This window comes from Myotis davidii, unplaced genomic scaffold (genome assembly GCF_000327345.1).
Source record: "Myotis davidii unplaced genomic scaffold, ASM32734v1 scaffold11, whole genome shotgun sequence".
Lineage (NCBI taxonomy): Eukaryota > Metazoa > Chordata > Mammalia > Chiroptera > Vespertilionidae > Myotis > Myotis davidii.
In genome coordinates, this window is record NW_006285791.1 from 4,265,429 (window position 1) to 4,284,375 (window position 18,947).

General features: G+C 35.9%; 1 protein-coding gene across 3 annotated transcripts in view; it reads left to right on the top strand.

Moving 5' to 3' along the window:
• CDH7 (cadherin 7) overlaps window positions 1-18,947 on the top strand; it is a 121,128-nt gene that overhangs the window by 50,597 nt on the left and 51,584 nt on the right. For 2 of the 3 annotated variants that reach the window (XM_006756811.2, XM_006756810.2), the window contains 4 exons: window positions 2,282-2,576; window positions 6,506-6,625; window positions 13,052-13,219; window positions 15,941-16,128. In XM_006756811.2, coding sequence (XP_006756874.1) covers window positions 2,282-2,576; window positions 6,506-6,625; window positions 13,052-13,219; window positions 15,941-16,128 — 771 coding nt within the window. The remainder of the gene's footprint in view (window positions 1-2,281; window positions 2,577-6,505; window positions 6,626-13,051; window positions 13,220-15,940; window positions 16,129-18,947) is intronic. The other variant, XM_006756813.2, reaches the window with a different exon arrangement.

Consider the following 18,947-nt stretch of genomic DNA (forward strand, 5'->3'; position numbering starts at 1 on the left):
GATGGCGAACCTATGACACGCGTGTCAGAGGTGACACGCAAACTCATTTTTTTGTTGATTTTTTTCTTTGTTAAATGGCATTAAAATATATAAAATAAATATAAAAAATATAAGTCTTTGCTTTACTATGCTTGCAAATATCAAAAAAATTCTATATGTGACACGGCACCAGAGTTAAGTTAGGGTTTTCAAAATGCTGACACGCCGAGCTCAAAAGGTTTGCCATCACTGGTGTAGAGGTTAGTGCTGTTATGTAATGCCAAGAAAGGAGCCTTCTGGTAAGTCATAAAGCATGTGGATGGAAACCACCTGAAGCACTGAGATTTTTTTAAAATTTGGGGAGCTATCAGGTGGGGGCAGATGGCATGTGCCAGTCTCTCAGTGGGAGGGTCCCACAGGCGGAGGTGGCGATGGGCTTCCACCAGCTTGCAGGGATTTATAATCCTGGTGCAGCCACAGAGAGTGGCTGCAGGACCTCGGGCAAAATCCTTAGCCTCTGTCTACCCCAGTTTTCTAATCTGTTAGTAGGGATGATAGAGTCATAATGTGAACACAGAATGAGTTATTGCACAGAGAACATTAGTGCACATGGAGCACACAAACTATACTATTTCTCAACTTTCTTCATCTTAAATTAGAGGGACATACATATGGAGTAGTAACCCTGAGAATGACGGAAGGAAGTGAAGTAATTCACTGTATTTCAGGACTACAACTTCCCCACAGGCTGGGTAAACATGCAGAACAGCGATCCACCTGATGCTTCCACGTTGAACAAATCTAAATTGTAACTGGTGCCAGAAATTCACTTTTCGTACTTTTTTAGTCCTGACTAAAACCTACAGAAACTAAGGCATAAATCAGGTATTTGAATATTCTGAAGCAGAGTATAAACACAGCTGTTCTGGCACAGTGGAGGGATCACTTAACAGAAATCCGGGGTGCAAGCCAGCGCTCTCCCCAACCGCCCCCACAGAAGGAACATATGCCCTGCACGCACCTTCCGAAGCAGTTTGCCATATTTTATATTTTTAGCACCTTGTCTTTTAAAGAATGCAGACACAGTTCTGTAGGACAGGGGAAAGCTATGTTACTTGGTAAATCGGGTTTTTGCATTCATATTTATCCAAGTCCAGAATGATGGCCATTCTAGAGAATGAATGATTGTTGAAATGGCAGGGTGAGTCCTGGATTTCTCAGGTGTTAAAGTTCAGAAAAAATGTGTAATTGTTTCTGAGTTTCCTAGGGTTCCTCTGTTCAACATAATGTTCTGACATGCAGAAGAGACAGTCCCAGATAGAAAATGCAAATCGGCCGCACTACCCATGCTCCTTGATGCAGGGTTAATCATGCAAATCGGATTGCAGTTCTTGGTATTTGGAGAAAGGGCTTAGTTGAAGTCTCAGGCACGTATTAATTTAAAATTCCTACTTCTGAGAGCAGTGCTTTTACTTTCAGCTTCAAATTTTGAAGTATAGAAAAGGATCTGGGGGCTGATTTAGTGATGGACATAGATCCATATTTGATAGTCATGAAAAAGAGAGTGGAGTGAGAGGAAGGGGCAGCCTCAAAGAATGCTGGTATTTATAAGTATAATACATACTCTATTAGATCGAGATTTATAAATGTTCTATAGCAAGTCCCTTTGCTTGGAACAATACCAAATCAACCCATTATACGTGTTTACTGGATATCTGCTCAGTTCGGAGGAGATGTCTACTAGGAAATCAGGTAAGGACAGACCCATTAAAAAAAAACAAAAACACACAACACCACAAGTTCTGTCCCTCTCTGGTTTGGCTCAATGGATAGAGTGTTGACCTGCAGACTAAAGGGTCCCAGGTTTGATTCTGGTCAAGGGCACATGCCTGGGTTGCAGGCTCGATCCCTAGTACAGGACGTGCAAGAGGGAGCCAATCAATGATTCTCTCTCATCATTGATATTTCAATCTCTCCCTGTCCCTTCCTCTCTCTGAAATCAATAAAAATATACTTAAAACAACAACAACAACAAACACACCACAAGTTCCTAACTTTGGTAGAGGCATAAAATACCTTTGGAGATGAGAATGTTTACAGGAAGAAATGAAATTGTCTTGCTCACGAGTGCAAGGGGACATGCTCTAATAGCCTGTCCTCTGTGCACAGTGAGCGCCGGCTAACCTTTCCAAGAACAAAAAAATGGTGTGTGAGGCTGCCCAACATAAGAATTATTTTTACATATCTCCATATTGCTGACTCCCTTGTAAGTTAATCTCATCTCGCATGAATTTTTCACCAGCTTCACTCTGATGTTGATAAAGGAGATGGTTCCATCAAATACATCTTGTCAGGAGAAGGGGCGAGTTCCATTTTCATTATTGATGAGAACACGGGGGATATTCACGCCACCAAGAGGCTGGATCGCGAGGAGCAGGCCTACTACACGCTCCGAGCCCAAGCGCTGGACAGGCTCACCAACAAGCCCGTGGAGCCTGAGTCTGAGTTCGTCATCAAGATTCAGGACATCAATGACAATGAGCCCAAATTCTTGGATGGCCCGTACACCGCCGGGATTCCCGAAATGTCTCCTGTGGGTGAGTAAACAATGCACTTGTTGTGCAGTGTCTGATTTTAGGGGCTTTGGCTTTAAAATTAAATCATCATATGTCCTGGGAAAAAAATCACGTTTGCCTAACATAACAATTAGGGTGAGGGGAGTGTTGGGGACGTGTTAGTAACCAGGACCTGAATACTTATTATTCCACATGTTAGTTTATTTCATGACAAATGAGCAGGTTTTTCCTTTTACACAGCTACCTCAGTATTCTCAGGAAATTGCTTAATTTTTACATTCACTTTCAATTTAAAAGTAATAATTAAAATAATGCTTAAGAAGTTAAAAAGGAAAATCTTTGCAGACACAGCAGTGGGACGATCTTTTATTTTTCTCTCTCCTGATAGTAGGATAATGAACTGTTGTAAGCATCTCTCTGTGGTCACAGCATTAGGTAGGCTGTCAGTTGACAGGCTAGTCAGACTGTCATTTAGATCTGGTGGTCTCTTCTGTAGAGTATTCTCGAATGACAAAGCTCCATCCACATGCCACCAGTAATCTTTTTCTAATTTCTCCAGAAACTTAAGTGCATGGAATTTTATATTGAATTTATAATCATGGGAAAGTGAGCCTCAGTTTGAGATATATAACAGAATGATGAAGGTTGTTTTGTTCCCAGATCCTTTGACATTGCCCCATTTCTGCAAAAATAGAAAGTAAAGTACCTCCAGTATATACTTTCTATCAAATAATATTACACTCTGTTTTAAATTCAATGTATTCAGGTACCTTTGGAATAGTTTCAGCCAATATTTAGTTTAAATATGGATGACCTTACAAAACAATAAAACATTATGGGGTTGGAATGGAGATAGTAGCTTTATATGTTTATTTCCTGTCATTTTTATTATCAAAGGAGGATGCTTATTTAAAATAATAATTGAACTTGTATTTTAACACAGGAAAATTTTACCCTGTGTGATTTTACTTTCAATAAAGGTCATTCCATTCATCCAGGATTCAGTAAACGCATTTACTATGCTGGGAAGTGCAATTTCAAAGATTGTGTATTGTGTGTGCCCTTTAGGAGAAATCAGAATTCAGTGACCCGGGATTTCTGTTCTTATCGGATGGGAGAGGGAAATTTATTTGGGGCACATGGCTCTTGATTCCAAAGAAATCCAGATTGAGGATGAGCCAGAGGAATCGATGCTTGTGGGCAGGAAAAATCCGAACCACAGTGGTGGTATTATCACTCCAGTAGCTTCCGTGTACAGATTGTTTTGACCGAAAAAGCTTTTCCACACTTTCCCTGTAGAGCTTGCCTCTTCAGAGTGCTTCATGCTGTTGTTGTTTCACCACAATAACAAAAACAACAGTGACGACAGCAGCAACAAGATTTTGGAGGTTTTAGAGAAAAAGAAGGCACCGTATCCCCCTCAGGATAGTAATGTTTAGCAAAACAGGAATTTCGAGGAGTGTTAGAGCAATTCAGTTCAACCCCATCATTCCCGTGGGCGTGGTGGGTGCTCTTCATTGGCTTGCTAAGGTTTTCCTCTCCCGCCTGGAACAGAAGGGGAACTTTGTTTCAGAGGCTAACGGATGCCCTGTGGCTTTGGTTTCAGTGGTGCCCCTCTGGTGCCAGACAGCATGATTTTTTGCACACCTTAAGTTATTTTAGTTTTTTTGATTGATTCCAACAAGTTCAGAACTTCTTAGGAAATGAGTTTCTAATGCCTTCAGGATTTAATTGACACTAATTGTGATCACTGGGTTAATATCAACATTTGAAATAAGAATAATGAAGTTCTATGTAAAATAGGTTATATGGATTTCTAGTCATAGTTTATCAAAGTATTTTATTCTAACTAAGTAGCTATGATAACTACTAAGCAGTATGGTATATATATATAACACAAGTTTTCAGTGTTTAATATTGAGGGCTATTTTTTTTTTCATTATATGCTGACTAATTGTAAGATTTAAAATACTTGCTAGCCCTTAGGATTATTTATTCATTGCCAGAAGAGCATAAAAAAAGCATGGGAACTTTAAAGTTATTTGAGAATATGTCTGTGTATACAGTAATAAACACTTTAGAAGAATATATATAGTACACAACCAAATTTTCTGAAGTATAATTTTCATCATTTTGTTTGTTTAAGGTTGTTTTCTTTTCTAATGAAGAAGAAAATCAATACTAATATCATCAGAATGAATAGTTCTGTAAGATGGTGCATTATAGAGAAAATAGATAACATCAATGTCAATGAGTCTAACATTTTAAAATAAAATTTAATTCTTAAAATGGTTCTCAAATATACATTTTTTACTATTTGGTCTTAGGAGGCATTCACAGGGCACAATCACCCAAGATCATAAAAGAAAAAAGCAAGCAAGCAAAACAAATCATCAGCATGGACAGCACCATCTATTTTACTTCATAATTTCAACCTAATTTTAAAGAAAATGGAATTGCTAAAGGCAATCATAGTGTGAAGAAAAGAATAGATTTATTACAAAATGGACATTAATGACTTATTTAAGGCATTTAGAAAGGGGGATCTATGTATGAATACATCTAAAATAAATTTTAGATGAAAAATGCCATATTTTCAAGAAATTATTAGAGCCAAACTTGAACCTTAGAAAAACACATTAAAAAGATGATCTGTTCCATCCCCATCAGATAGAGCATAATTGATAAAATAACAAGTGCTTAATATAGAAACTAAGAAAACATATCTAATGTTTTTAAGATTACATCCCAAATGGAAATAAAAAGAACAGAGCACACTAAATGCTTTCTCTAGGGAATAGGTAGATATGTGATAAAATGAAGAAGCAACATGACATGTCTTATGAATTGTAGAAAAACAACTAATAAAACAGTTATTAAAATTGTCATGTTTTTCCTCTGGGAGTTTGGTTGAAATTTTCATTTCATGCTTTTGCTTTAAATCAATTAGTAGAAACAAATAAAAAAATAAATAAAACTATTACTAAAGAGATAGAAGAGCCAACTAATACCCGGTTAAATATTAATCCAATATTCTTTTATAGTGGAATTTATTGGAGTGACATAGAACCATACAGGTTTCAAGTGTACAACTCAGCAAAACATCATCTGCACACTGAATACTATATCGCCCAAAGCAAAGTCTGTTTCCATCCTCATTCTCCCCGCCTTTGTCCACCTCCTCCTAACCAACCCCCCTTACCCTCTGGCTATCACCACACTGTTGTCTGTTTCTGTGTGTTATAGAATATATATGTGGTTTTTTTTCTGCTTAATTCTTTCACCTTCTTTCATCCAGTCCCCAGCCTCCCTCCTCTCTGACAGCTGCACTTCTGTTCCATGTGCCCATCCATGCTTCTGTTTCTATTTAGTTTGTTGGTTTATTTTGTTCATTAGATTCCACATGTGAGGGAGATCACATGGTATTTGTCTTTCCCTGACTGGCATATTTCATTGGACCTGGAGATTAAAATGATAGTGAGATAATCCAATATTCTTTATTCAGTTAATGGAGTTTCTGTTTCTGTCTGGGCTTGCTCAGCTGCAGCGGTGAGATCCCCTTCATGATTTCGGTGTTCAGATGCTCTTGCTTGTCAGGCTGCCTCCTGGACAGTGATTGAGACTTAGAGAGATTGCTGCTGCTAAAAACTTGTTACCTGGCCCTGATGGATGAGATGCCAAAAATTTGAGTCCCATCCAATTCTGAGTATATCCCAGTCTAATAGGCATCATCAATCTTATATTTTTGCCAACCTATTTTCATGCCTCTTAAATATTTCTGAGGGCTTAATGAGTATTTATCATACTTCTATCAAATTTTAATGTGCCTTGAAACAAGAAAAATGCAAAATTAAAAACAAATCTAGTGCAGAATCATCAGACTTTTGTGAGTGTTTACGTTTTGTGGCATCGGAAGTTTTTAATTCATTGGTTTTTGGGTTGGCATGTAGGGACCTCAGTGGTACAAGTGACAGCAACCGATGCTGATGATCCTACGTATGGCAACAGCGCCCGCGTGGTCTACAGTATTCTGCAAGGACAGCCCTATTTCTCGGTGGAACCCAAGACAGGTAAAACTTGAAATGCAACACTCCTCAGAAAGTCAGCATGTCTACCTTGGCATAGAATCAATATTAATGATTTTTACGCCATATAGTTGGCACTGATACCATTTTATGGTGCTTTTTTCAATGTGCATATTATGGTAATAACTAGCATATTATTTATAAAGTCAATAGCACCTATTAAGAACATTTAAAAATATTTGTCAGTATTCCTAATTATAAGATATTTTATATTAAAACTATTTCCACTACTATCTCCTGACTGTATAAGAAAATTTTTATTATTTACCTATAATTTTATTTTTTGTTTCTATTCTTTTAAAAAAATACATTTTCTATTGGTTTTAGAGAGGAAGGGAGAGGGAGGGAGAGACAGAAGCATCACTGATGAGAGAGAATCATCAATCGGCTGCCTCCTGCATGTCCCACACTAGGGATCGAGCTTGCAACCCAGGCATGAGGCCTGACCGGGAATTGAACCGTCGCTCAACCATTGAGCCATGCAGGTTGGGCTCCATTCTTTAATTAATTCAGAGGAATTATACACAGTGAAATTTAATTCTCAAGAAGAAATCTGCCTGCTATGCAGCCAAATCAGTGGTAGGTTCAGTTTATCCTTCAGAGGCCAGATATTTCTTAGGGAAATTAGTTTAAACATCACACATTGGATGAATTCTGCTAAATCAAAGACTAACTTAAATGACTAATTTTTAATATTAAGAGCCAAAAAAAATATGAGTTACAGGATTGCCTAGATAGAATATGTGGCTGTTTGGCTAAATACTGTGTTTTGCTTTTAAGCTGATACAGTTTACATGAAGTAAGAGTATAATCTGGAGCACTCTATCAGTTACAAAATAATATTTTATCAATTCTTCTTTTCTGGCTCAGTGTGGAGGGAAGAGTGGGTGGGTGTGAAGATGGTTGGTGTATGCCACGGATTCTCTTCATCGCTGTGAAAATCCAAAAGTTCCTTATGTTTTAAGAATTTTGCCTTTATCACAGAGAATTCTTCAAATAGCCATGCTTATGATTATGAATATTTGATAGTACCTATGATTCTAAATGAATTTTTAATTCCACTTATCCTGTTTTCCATATTTAAAAGAAAATGACAATTTTAATTCATTCTCAAATCACTGCGGGGGATAAAAATTTTAAATGTCTTTTGAGAATGGCAGTTGTAATCATGCATGAACAGAGATGTGAATTTAATCCTAGCCTGTCATTCATTAGAATTTTCAGAGACTGCATTGTATATTTAGTGGTGGAGTTTTAATGCCACTTGCAAAGTCTAGTAGAGGAGAAATAGTTGTGATTAAGCAAGTACTAAAGGAGAAGCAATTGAAAGTATTCTATTCGTGATATGAAGCCTGTGAATGTAGAAAGCATATTTGTGGTTGATTTCAGGATAGACCTGAGAACTTAAATTCAAACACCCACCCATTCTCTTCTCTATCTACTCTTTATAGCCTGGAAAGACATTGACAAGTTTCTGACATTTTGCTAACAAATTATATACTCTTGTATTATATAAGCGCTCTAAAAATAGCATGTACTAATTCCAGGGGTTAAATATTTTGCTTCTCTTAATGGTAGGCTTTTGATTTTAACTCTGTTGTAAGCTAACAGGTTTTTCATAAGCCCTGTGTAGGTAAGGTTTCCCTGGTTGATTAACTGGGCAGTAATCTATTGCATGGGATCATATTATTAGTACTTCAAACTTAAGTTTAATTTCAGAATCTAAGGGCTTTTGTATGACCAGAGATGAAGAGAGTTTGACTTTATTTTGTTTAGAGTTTTTAGGGCTCTAATCACTGGGACTTCTCATCTGAAGTTATTAGTGCAGAGCTCTTCTGGGAATTTTTACCCTCTTTGCTAATTCATAAGATGGAGAATGCACTTTTTACCCCCCAAATGTATTTTTCTGACAAAAATGGACAATTTTTAGTACTTAAGAGCATGAAGACATGTAAATTAATTTAAGGTAGGTTTCCTTACTTGGTATTGGTATTATTCTCTGTGAGAAATAACATTATTTCTAAATTTCTAAATTTAAGTGTCTTTGAGAAGAAAGTAACAATTCTGACAGAAAAAAAAACCATGCTGAATATATGCTAACTCAAGATTATGTAAAAAAAAATTTTTAAAAAGGACCAGGAAATCAATATTAGGTATATTTCTAAGTTTTTTAACTTCCAATTTATTTTTTAAAAAGAAAAAAAATAAATTTATTAACAAGGATCATATTAATAATCACTATTAATCACTATTACTATTTATGGATCACATATCAATAACTGAGCATTGCTGAAACCTCTAGCTCATGGTTCTTTGTAGCACCACTTACAGGCCCAATGACCAAAGGGAACTGTACTTCCTACATTAATTTCTCCATTCATAAAACAGGAATGAGAGTACCTGCAAAAACCAATGTTGACAATTGACTGCAACAAGCAAATAGAACACACTGGAAATAAGATAGTAAACTAAGAGATTCCTGTCACCTGTCTTCACAGTGTCCCCCAATTTACTGAGAGACTGAGGTTATTTCAGAGTGTTCACCTATTCTGTAAACCTGCAAGCAAACGGACCCCCGTTTTGGTCTCTTTCACATATGGCAGGATTGGCTACTTAGTATGCAGTCCAAAATAAAAGTGCAGGTGTCTTGTTCTAAAATTGGTAGGATTTCAGGATGTCATCAGCAGAGCAAGAAACCCAGCCTGGGACCAGTGTGACTGCACAGGTCACAAGACCACGGAGCTGGTCCTGGACAGTGGATTGAGTATTAAATATCACTTGTCATGTCACAGTTCTTTTGTAGACATAGAGGTGTGACTACTTGGTACCTGTGTTATGCTGGGTGGGGCAAAAGTAGTTTACAGTTGTTCATACGGAAAATAATACAGTAATTAGTAAGTGATAATACAAGAATGCTCTGTATTTGGTGTACTCACTGCTGAAAACCTACTTTTGCCCCACCTTGTAATTACATGTATATTTGTTACCTCATAATTTTATGTAAGTAATATAGCCATAACAGAAACCCCTCCCACTGCCCTTACACGTGATCCATTCTGTGGCATGGCTCGTGGTGTGGAGGTGCCTCGTGTGTCAGGGCTGCCAACCTCCCGTCACAGCTTACACAAGTCTCTTCCTCAGTCTCTTTATTTGATGCCAGCTCTGGAATTCTTTGATGTTCCAGAAGCTTTCATCTTTACTATTGGCTCTTCTCTATCTACTTATGGTTCTATTATATGCTTCACCAAAAGGTAGACAGACCCAATAATATAAGGCACAGACAGAAAATTTAGAAATAAATATAAATTATTAGGAGGAGATTCACCTTGCATGCCTAATGTATATTGCACCTGGACAGCATGAATATCTTCAGCCACATATTTCCTGGGTCATGTGATAGTACAGACTCCTGAGACTAATCCAAAGCATGACTGAGCAGATTGCAGGCGCCAACATTATTTGATTCTCTACCCTGGGGTGGTACATGCATAAATTCTTCAGAAGATTTCATGGTAACAGAACACGCAAAAACAAACCCCATGACTGGTAGAACATCAGAGAATCATCTAAAATTTTATTTCCGACCAAACACCGTGCTGTTGCTGAACAGTAACAGTGATAAATGTATGTTTCATATGCACAGTACTTTTTTTGTGTGTGAACATGGATTATAAATACATGAAAAGTTCTGGGTTACTGGGTCAGGTGAAAAATTATTCAGAAAGCCCCAAATCTGATCCAGTCTCTTTTCTAGAGAACTGCAGGACATATTCTTCTTATTAGAGTAGCTGAAAAGTATTGATTATTGAAATTAAATAGTATTGTCTTGCATAAACCCTCACAGAACTGTAGGGATCATACTAGCAGGATTGGCCTTACCACTTCAGAGCTATAGTGTTAAGGACTTGCTGTGTGCATGTGTGTCTATAAAATACATAGCAAAACGCAAGTCAAATCCAGCATCTAAGACTTCTTTTCCAAATGTCGACAGTTTACACATAAAAGCGAAGAACTAGCAAAAGTCATAGAACTATAAATCTATCATTTTTTGAGTGTCCCTATTTAAATTCAATTCTCTCCCAATTATTTTATTCTTGTCAAAAATATGTTTAATATTTGAGGTATTGAGAAATTACCTTTGCCATCTGCATTACTTTGCAAACTTATGTCATGATTTTTGCTTTGGGAAAGTGTTATTTATAGGATTGCTTATAAAGAGACAATTAGAGGTGTGAAAAATAAGTGACTTTGACTACTGGCCTTCTCTCCTAATAATTCTATATTTTCTTTAAAAATAAATGTCTCTAAGTCAGTCTCTGAGGGATTGAGGCTATAGCGTTTCCTTTGCTGACATGTTGAGATGCTGTGGACCTCTCTCTATCACAATAATTGTGCAACAGTGTCCAACACAGTACATTAGAATAAGTGATCGCTAAAAACAACAACAATAACAAAAACTGGCCTAATTAAAGTATAATTTAAATGCTTAACATATAGATGTTATTGTTGGTGTGTGTGTCTGTGTGTTTGTATTTGGCAGCTAGTGCTCAGATCTAAGCAAAAATGTGGTTACTTAAGATAGTTTGACTGTTATCTCACTTGGAATCTTAGGAACCCATAATTCATTGCTTAAGTCATTCTTAAATATTGAAACGCTTTTCTCATCTGTTTCCCATCCCAAGAACAGTTGTTGAACTATAGAATATTGTGAAGTATAGGGCCGGACTAGTATAGTATTACTTAGGCCAGTGGTCGGCAAACTCATTAGTCAACAGAGCCAAATATCAACAGTACAATGATTGAAATTTCTTTTGAGAGCCAAATTTTTTTAAACTTAAACTATATAGGTAGGTACATTGTTACTAATTTAATTAGGGTACTCCTAAGGCTTAGGAAGAGCCACACTCAAGGGGCCAAAGAGCCGCATGTGGCTCGAAAGCTGCAGTTTGCCGACCACGGACCTAGGCTTATAAGTGATACTTAGAGCTAAAATGTAAGACATGCAGACCACTGAAGAAACAGCCTTTAAACAATTTAAAATTAAATACAAAAATTTGGAGGATATGAAACCATTTTTATGCTGAACATGAGGGAAAAAGGATATTTATACAAATTTGTATATAATTGTTTTCTTCCTAAAGACCCATCCTCTATCATAAAACCCAGTTTCTCTCATGAAAAGTCCATGACACAAGACTTCCTCTGCCTGAGGAGTCAGAGAGGATTTAAATTCTGACTTGTTCCTAAAAGTTAGAATATTTAATATGTTTTAATAAAATATATTAGACAGTTTTTTTCAAAGTAAGTCAATAAACAAAAGTGTCCTAGGTGCATAGGTCAGACATTGTCTTTGTTGGAGAAAATGAAAGTGCAAGAAATGATTAAGTAGGATTCTGGATTCCTTATATCTAATTAATAAAGATCTCATATTGCTAGTTTCAAGGTTTCTATACACCAACATTAAATAAATACATTTTCATTAATATTAACTAGATGTACATATATTAAGTATATTAGGTATATATGCCATTTTATATATTTACATATAACATAGTTAAACTAAATTCTACCTCATAATCAGATATTACTGCCTAATATGCTTACATAATAATTAAATCATATAGTTATTAATATAAAGTAACGTATTCACTACAATAATGATTATTGAGTCAAATTTCCCAATCAAGTAACATGAAATTCTGAAATCAATTCATCATCTATCTAAATTATTGAGGGATATCAATACTAAATGCAACTGATTAGAAATAACAACAAAACATGCCAATATTTTTAGTGCTGTTGATGCCATTAGCATAGTCATCTTATTTTTGGTAATTTTCCTCAGACCTATAGATATAATATCACCCAGCATCAAAGCCACAGTTTGAAATGGTGTTTCGTTTATTAAACATGAACAGCTCTCAGTGTTTTCTTTGTAGAATGTTTCCATTATTTTTATGAAAAATGGATAGTAGAGATCATAGTTGAAGGTGTCATGGTGATTTCACATCACCTGGAATTAAGTTATTGGAGAGTGTGAAAGATAACAAAAGGATGGGTTTATTGTCATATACTTGTATAGGCGACTGCCCATTATTCTAGATACGGATTTAATTTTGTTTCTTTATAACTTGATATTTCCTGAACCACATTTCTAAAAACTTGAAGATAATCCTCTCTGTCCAATATTGAAAAGCCCTACTCATCCACATTACAGCATTTTCTCAGTTTTGTAATATTGTATGTAACTATCATATCCCTTTGGTCTTTAATATGCATTAAAATGATTAACAAATAAATAAAACAACAAAGGCAACATCTCAAAAGGGTCTTATGACCTATGTCAGTGTTCTTCACTCATATGAATTCAGTGAATCGTGATGCCTTTTACTGGGATTTGAAATTTTACAGGAGTCATCAAGACCGCCCTTCCAAACATGGATAGAGAGGCTAAAGACCAGTATTTGCTTGTTATTCAGGCAAAGGATATGGTTGGTCAAAACGGAGGACTCTCAGGAACCACATCCGTCACCGTGACCCTCACTGATGTCAACGATAACCCACCTCGCTTTCCTCGAAGTAAGCAAGCTATTTTGTTAAATGGCGCCAGGTGTGCGCACTTTCCTTGCCCATCTATAAAAAATGTCTTTATAAATATTTTTTTCAAATTCTTCTCAAACAAATAGTTTGCTATTACTATACTCTTCCACAATTTTGTTTTATCAGGGGCATGATTTTAATTAAAAAATATAGACTAAGGAGGATATTGAAAATAAAAGCAATCATATATCTCTATTCTCTCTAAAATACATGGTTCTTCTTCATTCACATTATCTGAATAGTATACTTTATTTTCTTTGTTTACATATTAACCTTTAAAAAAATAAATACATTTTTATTGATTTCAGAGAGGAAGGGAGAGGGAAAAAGATAGAGAAACATCAGTGATGAGAGAGAATCAGTGCTGAGAGAGAATCATTGATCGCTGCCTCCTATCCACCCCCCACTGAGGATCCAGCCTGCAGTCTGGGTGTGTACCCTGACTTGGGATTGAACCATGACTTCCTGGTCAGACACTCAACCACTGAGCCATGCTGGCCGGGTGTATTAACCATTTTATTCTAAAACATTTTTAAACATTCTGTAATTTACATGATCGCTGCAATGAGTAATATAAAATAATGCTTTATATTATTAGAAAGACAAAGTAGGAGATTTCTGAGCTCTTCCATTTCTTATTCCCCTCCTTTTTTTAACCACTTCACGCACATTGAACAATCTTTTCTAGTTCTACCACATCTTTCTTGGGCGAACACTCGGTGTTCCAAAAAGAAATCAGTCTAAAGAACCAGAAAACTACAGGCCCTCAATTTTGTTTCTTTGAGCAAAATGGCTTTTGACTTAACAACAACAAAAAAAAAGATTAAAAAAATTCTGTACGTAGAGATGTTCTGATTATAAAAAAGCATTTTATCTTGCTCTCTTTCAGTTTCCTTTCCCCCCCTCTTTTGTTAAGTGTATATGGTGCTTCTTTAGAATGTTCAAGGATGTAAGGATATTTTACAGACTACAATGTCTCTAAAATGCTTGTTTGATAGAAATGGGGAACTAAGCTCCCTTACACAAAGACCTTAGGAGCGAATAATGGCAAGCAAAGAGGCTTTCTCTGCAGATATGAATGCCACTATGTTTTCTTTCAAATACTGTTTCTTTAGATATTTCATTTTCATTTTATATATTTTTAATATTTACATTATACAGACAACATTTTAATACATCCTGGCCAAAAAAACCCAAAAACAAAAAAAACAAACAACAACCGTAACATTTATATCCTAAGTTTTTCTTTTAAAAAAATGAACCTATCCTTAAACCTACCCCCTTGATGGCTTATAAAGGGGGAGGTGAGGATTATAGGATTAAAAATATACAAACAATAATGTAATTATATTGGGCTCAGAATAAATTTAAGTGTTTCTCTTTAAGCCTACAGAGGTAAAAAGTGATGCTTAGAATTTTTGTGGTTTCAGTCCTCAAGATTTGATAAGATAGAGCACAGATTTTCTAGCTCATTGGATCTTCTCCTAGTTATAAAAGTGAAGGAAGCCAAGGTTGTGTCATTAGATTTTTCAGTTTTTGCTGGGATTTTTCTCTCTCATTTGGTTACTATCCTAACCTTAAATTTTTGGATTTTATTAAGGAAAATTCTGGATATGTGTAAAGAGTCACTCAAAAAATGATAAGCATATATTGTAATCATTTCTTTAAAAATCAGTAACTTATTCACAAAATTTAGAAAATTGCAGACAGCAACAGCTCTCAGCCTAAAATGTGTTTTCTATAGATACATTTTTTCTTTACATATTCCTCTCAGAGAGAAACCTTCTCCTGTGTAAGAAAGTGAATATGCACCACATTTGGCAACCTGAAGGAGATGGATTAGGGGGGAGGAAGCGGGAAACAGTAGGTGATCAGCGCAAACAGTGAAGGAGCATCTGTTCTGAGGACTTTCATAGCTTTGGAGGGTTGGTCCACACATTTCATCTGTTCCCCTAACTTTTTAATTCCTCGTTTTTTTGAATTGAGGGATATTGAAGAGAATTTTTGAAAGAGAATTCTTTTAAGACAAATTATCTTTTCTTTTTTGCTTCTCTTTCCTCCTGTTCCTATGATACTGCCTCTGCTCTGGTATCATTGTACCCGCGTCAGTCCTGCATACAACCCAAAGAATTACTTCTCATCCTTGGTAGATTTATGAGCTAAAACAAGACTAATACTGTTTTCATAAACTTTCTTTTCCAGTTTTCTGAAACTTTGTTAGTAAAAGAAGTTATTATGTAAATTCCAACATTAAGTAATCGGAACTGTTGAGGCTTGTATTTGCCGACATGAAGCCTAAGCTATACTATTTTTATTTTTTAATACTTACATTATATTAATTATAGCCGAGTTGTTTACATTCAGTGATTATATATGAATTAACTGTATAATTATTTTAAATGTATTTTGGTATTTAAAGTAGCATAGTTCCTACCACTAGAAATACAGGAATGGAGATTGTTTTCTTGCCTCTTCTCAGGCCACATGTTTCTGCTGACACATACTCATTATTATCTAATCATCCTCCTGAAATATCTTGAGACTAAATGAAACTAGTCTCATATTGCCTAGTGTCTTCATTATTTTTTAAAAAAACCACACAAATTAAGCAAAGATGATGCACAATAGCCAACTAGTTACTTATTTCCCCTCTGTTAGCTTGGTGGAAGGTTTGGCTCATTTTTGTTTGACTTTTCGCAGGATCTTATCAATATAATGTCCCCGAGTCATTGCCAGTAGCCTCTGTTGTGGCCAGGATTAAAGCTGCTGATGCAGATATAGGGGCTAATGCTGAAATGGAATACAAAATTGTGGATGGTGATGGATTGGGGATTTTCAAGATTTCTGTTGACAAAGATACACAGGAAGGAATCATTACTATACAGAAGGTAACATTTTACTTATTTTTATTTTCTATATGGCAACTTCACAGAGATTACTGAGAAGCTATGTCTACTTTGAAGGAAAAATGTATTAGACAAACTGAATGGCCACATGGAACCATCAGTGTGTGTGTGTGTGTGTGTGTGTGTGTGTGTGTGTGTGTGTGGTTTTAATTTTAGGAAGAGAGGATGTGAATTTATTTGTAGGTATCATAATCTTGGGGCCTACTGATGACACGTGTAATCATACTCCATCAATTCTATTCTCTGAGTGAACCACACCCTATCCATAGCTCTATGACAATAGGCACACTGGCCAAATTTTTACTCATTTTAAGTGACCTATTTGGAGAGATGACTGTGCCTCTTCGTTGATTATTTCAGTAATGAAACCTTAATATTAACTGAAATCCTTTGCAAGCAAACCAAATAAGCACTCCACATACTGAAAATAATATAAACTTGGAAACAGAAAGCAAAATGTTGAAAGCTTGCTACATTATCAATTTTTTAATTTGTATTAATTGAAATGCTTGAAAAATTTATTCAAACAAAGCAAGGTAAGTTGTGAAGCCCATAATGCCTCACATCTGAGTGCAAAGCAAATCATTATCATCCAAACTGAAGGCTGTCTGTGGGTGTTTTTTAAGTAGCTCCTGACACTGATTAGACATGGGGAAAATGAGCTACTTAATCCCTCAGCTTTGTTTAGACATGATCTTTAATAAATGTTAAATTTTAAAAAGTGTCAAAAGGAATTATTATCTCAAATATTGGAAACACTAAAAATTGAAATATAAATGAAAATTCCCACTCTGAAGAGGCTGGGATTTTATGTCAGTCTGACAGTCCAGGTGTAAAGCTCTGTAATTAACTCTTCTAGATAATTAACACATCTCAAAAAAAAGTTATATTTCAGTTGTTACAGGAAAACATATGTTTGATTTTGGGCCAATGGGCAAAACATTTCTGTAGTTATTTCCAGTGGACAGCTGCTGTTGTAGCTCAGCTGGTGAAAGTCTATGTAAGAAGTTAAAATGAATAGGATTGGCCAACTGTTGGTAAAATATTTTGTTTTGTTGTCTAAAATAAAAGGAATGCAGTAAGGAATGCTCAAAGATTTCAAAAATTCTTTTGAACTTAATTTACTTATATTCAAGAATGTTTAACTATTTTTGTAACATGGCATTATATATGCATCTAGTTTTTAGGTGAGAAACTACTAATGCAATCTCATTTTCAGGAATTATTTTATCAATTTGTTCAAAATGTAATTAATATTTTATATGCAGCTAGTAGACTTCATATTGTCATAAGGTCTTTTATTAATCTGGTGCTTGTTCTCTTTACAAACCTTAAATAGGGATTATATTTTAATTTATCATGTAAACATCCAAGAACTGTTGGATCCCTTGAATTATTTAAACTGGTATTGGCCAAGTATATATCCCACTATTCCCCAGTTCCATTTGAAGAGCCAGCGTAGGCACTCAGCCACTTTTCATTCCTAGAAGCAAGATTAATTTTCTAGTTCTGCGAACACTCCACCTCCTGTGAAAGTCTCCTGTGCTCTGCCCTCGTGCCCTCTTTCGCTCACTTTTAAACCTGGAAAAGTGTTCCTGTTGTTCTGTCTTTCAACCAAATAGGTAAACTGGGGAAGTAAAATTGTCTGTATGAACTATTTTTCCTGTTCAAGGAAGAGTGTATTTTGTGTGTGTGTTTCCCTTCAATGATGGACACTTGATCTAATACAGATGCAATGAAGTTGTCTCAATTCCACAAACACTGGCTTTTTCATAGGCTTAGCTGTGGCCACGAGGATGTGGGTCAATAACCAAGGCTGTGTAAGAGTGTCCAGGAGAGCTCAGATCCCATCTGCCAGTCAAGTGGTCAGTCCCACCTAGTCTCAATTTGAACATGGCCTGAGGTAGGAGTTGAACAGTAGACGGATAACACTGTTCCCCATGTAGACAGGGAAAGGAAGACTTTCCAAAGTGGTGCCACCTGTGCAGATTCACCATATGCGATGACTTGTGAAGTTCAGAGTTAGAACTGTGAGTACTAGTAAAATGGGGAAGGGATATTGGCATCAGACAAGGTGATGTAAGTGGAGGGGCTCCTTCACACCCTTATGTCTCCTTCCCAAGGTCACAGTTAGTGAATAGGAACTAACTGTATAATAAATTGCAAATAGTTATGGATTATAAGTTAATATTAAAAGGCATTTTAAGTACGCTATAATAAAATAAATGACAGAATAGAAAATTGTATTCTCTAATTTCTCTTAATCCTTTATTATTGAAACTGTGATTATTCTAATTCATTTCAAGCATTTCAATTCCTTTCAAAGGTCTATATTATAATATCAATATTTATTGAACATGTCATTTATCTGGTTTTAGTCCAATAGCACACCTTTTTTTCGTTATTATTACATGTAAAGTATTGGAGTCATTTCTAGATTCTTGTCTTGCCTTTTTTTGATCCATATAGTTCTTGACTGTGGTGTTTTTTTTTTTTGTCTGTTTTCTTCAGCATTATCCTAAGGTTGGTTATCACTGCTTCACTCCAAAACTATAATTTTATTTTATTTTTTTAATAAATAAATCTTTATTGTTTAGATTATTACATTTGTTCCTCTTTTTTCCCCCCATAACTCCCCTCCACCCAGTTCCCACCCCACCCTCCACCCTCACTCCCCACCCACTGTCCTCATCCATAGATGCACGATTTTTGTCCAGTCTCTTCCCGCATCCCCCACACCCCTTTCCCCCCCCAAGAATAGTCAGTCCATTCCTTTCCTATGTCCCTGATTCTATTATGAT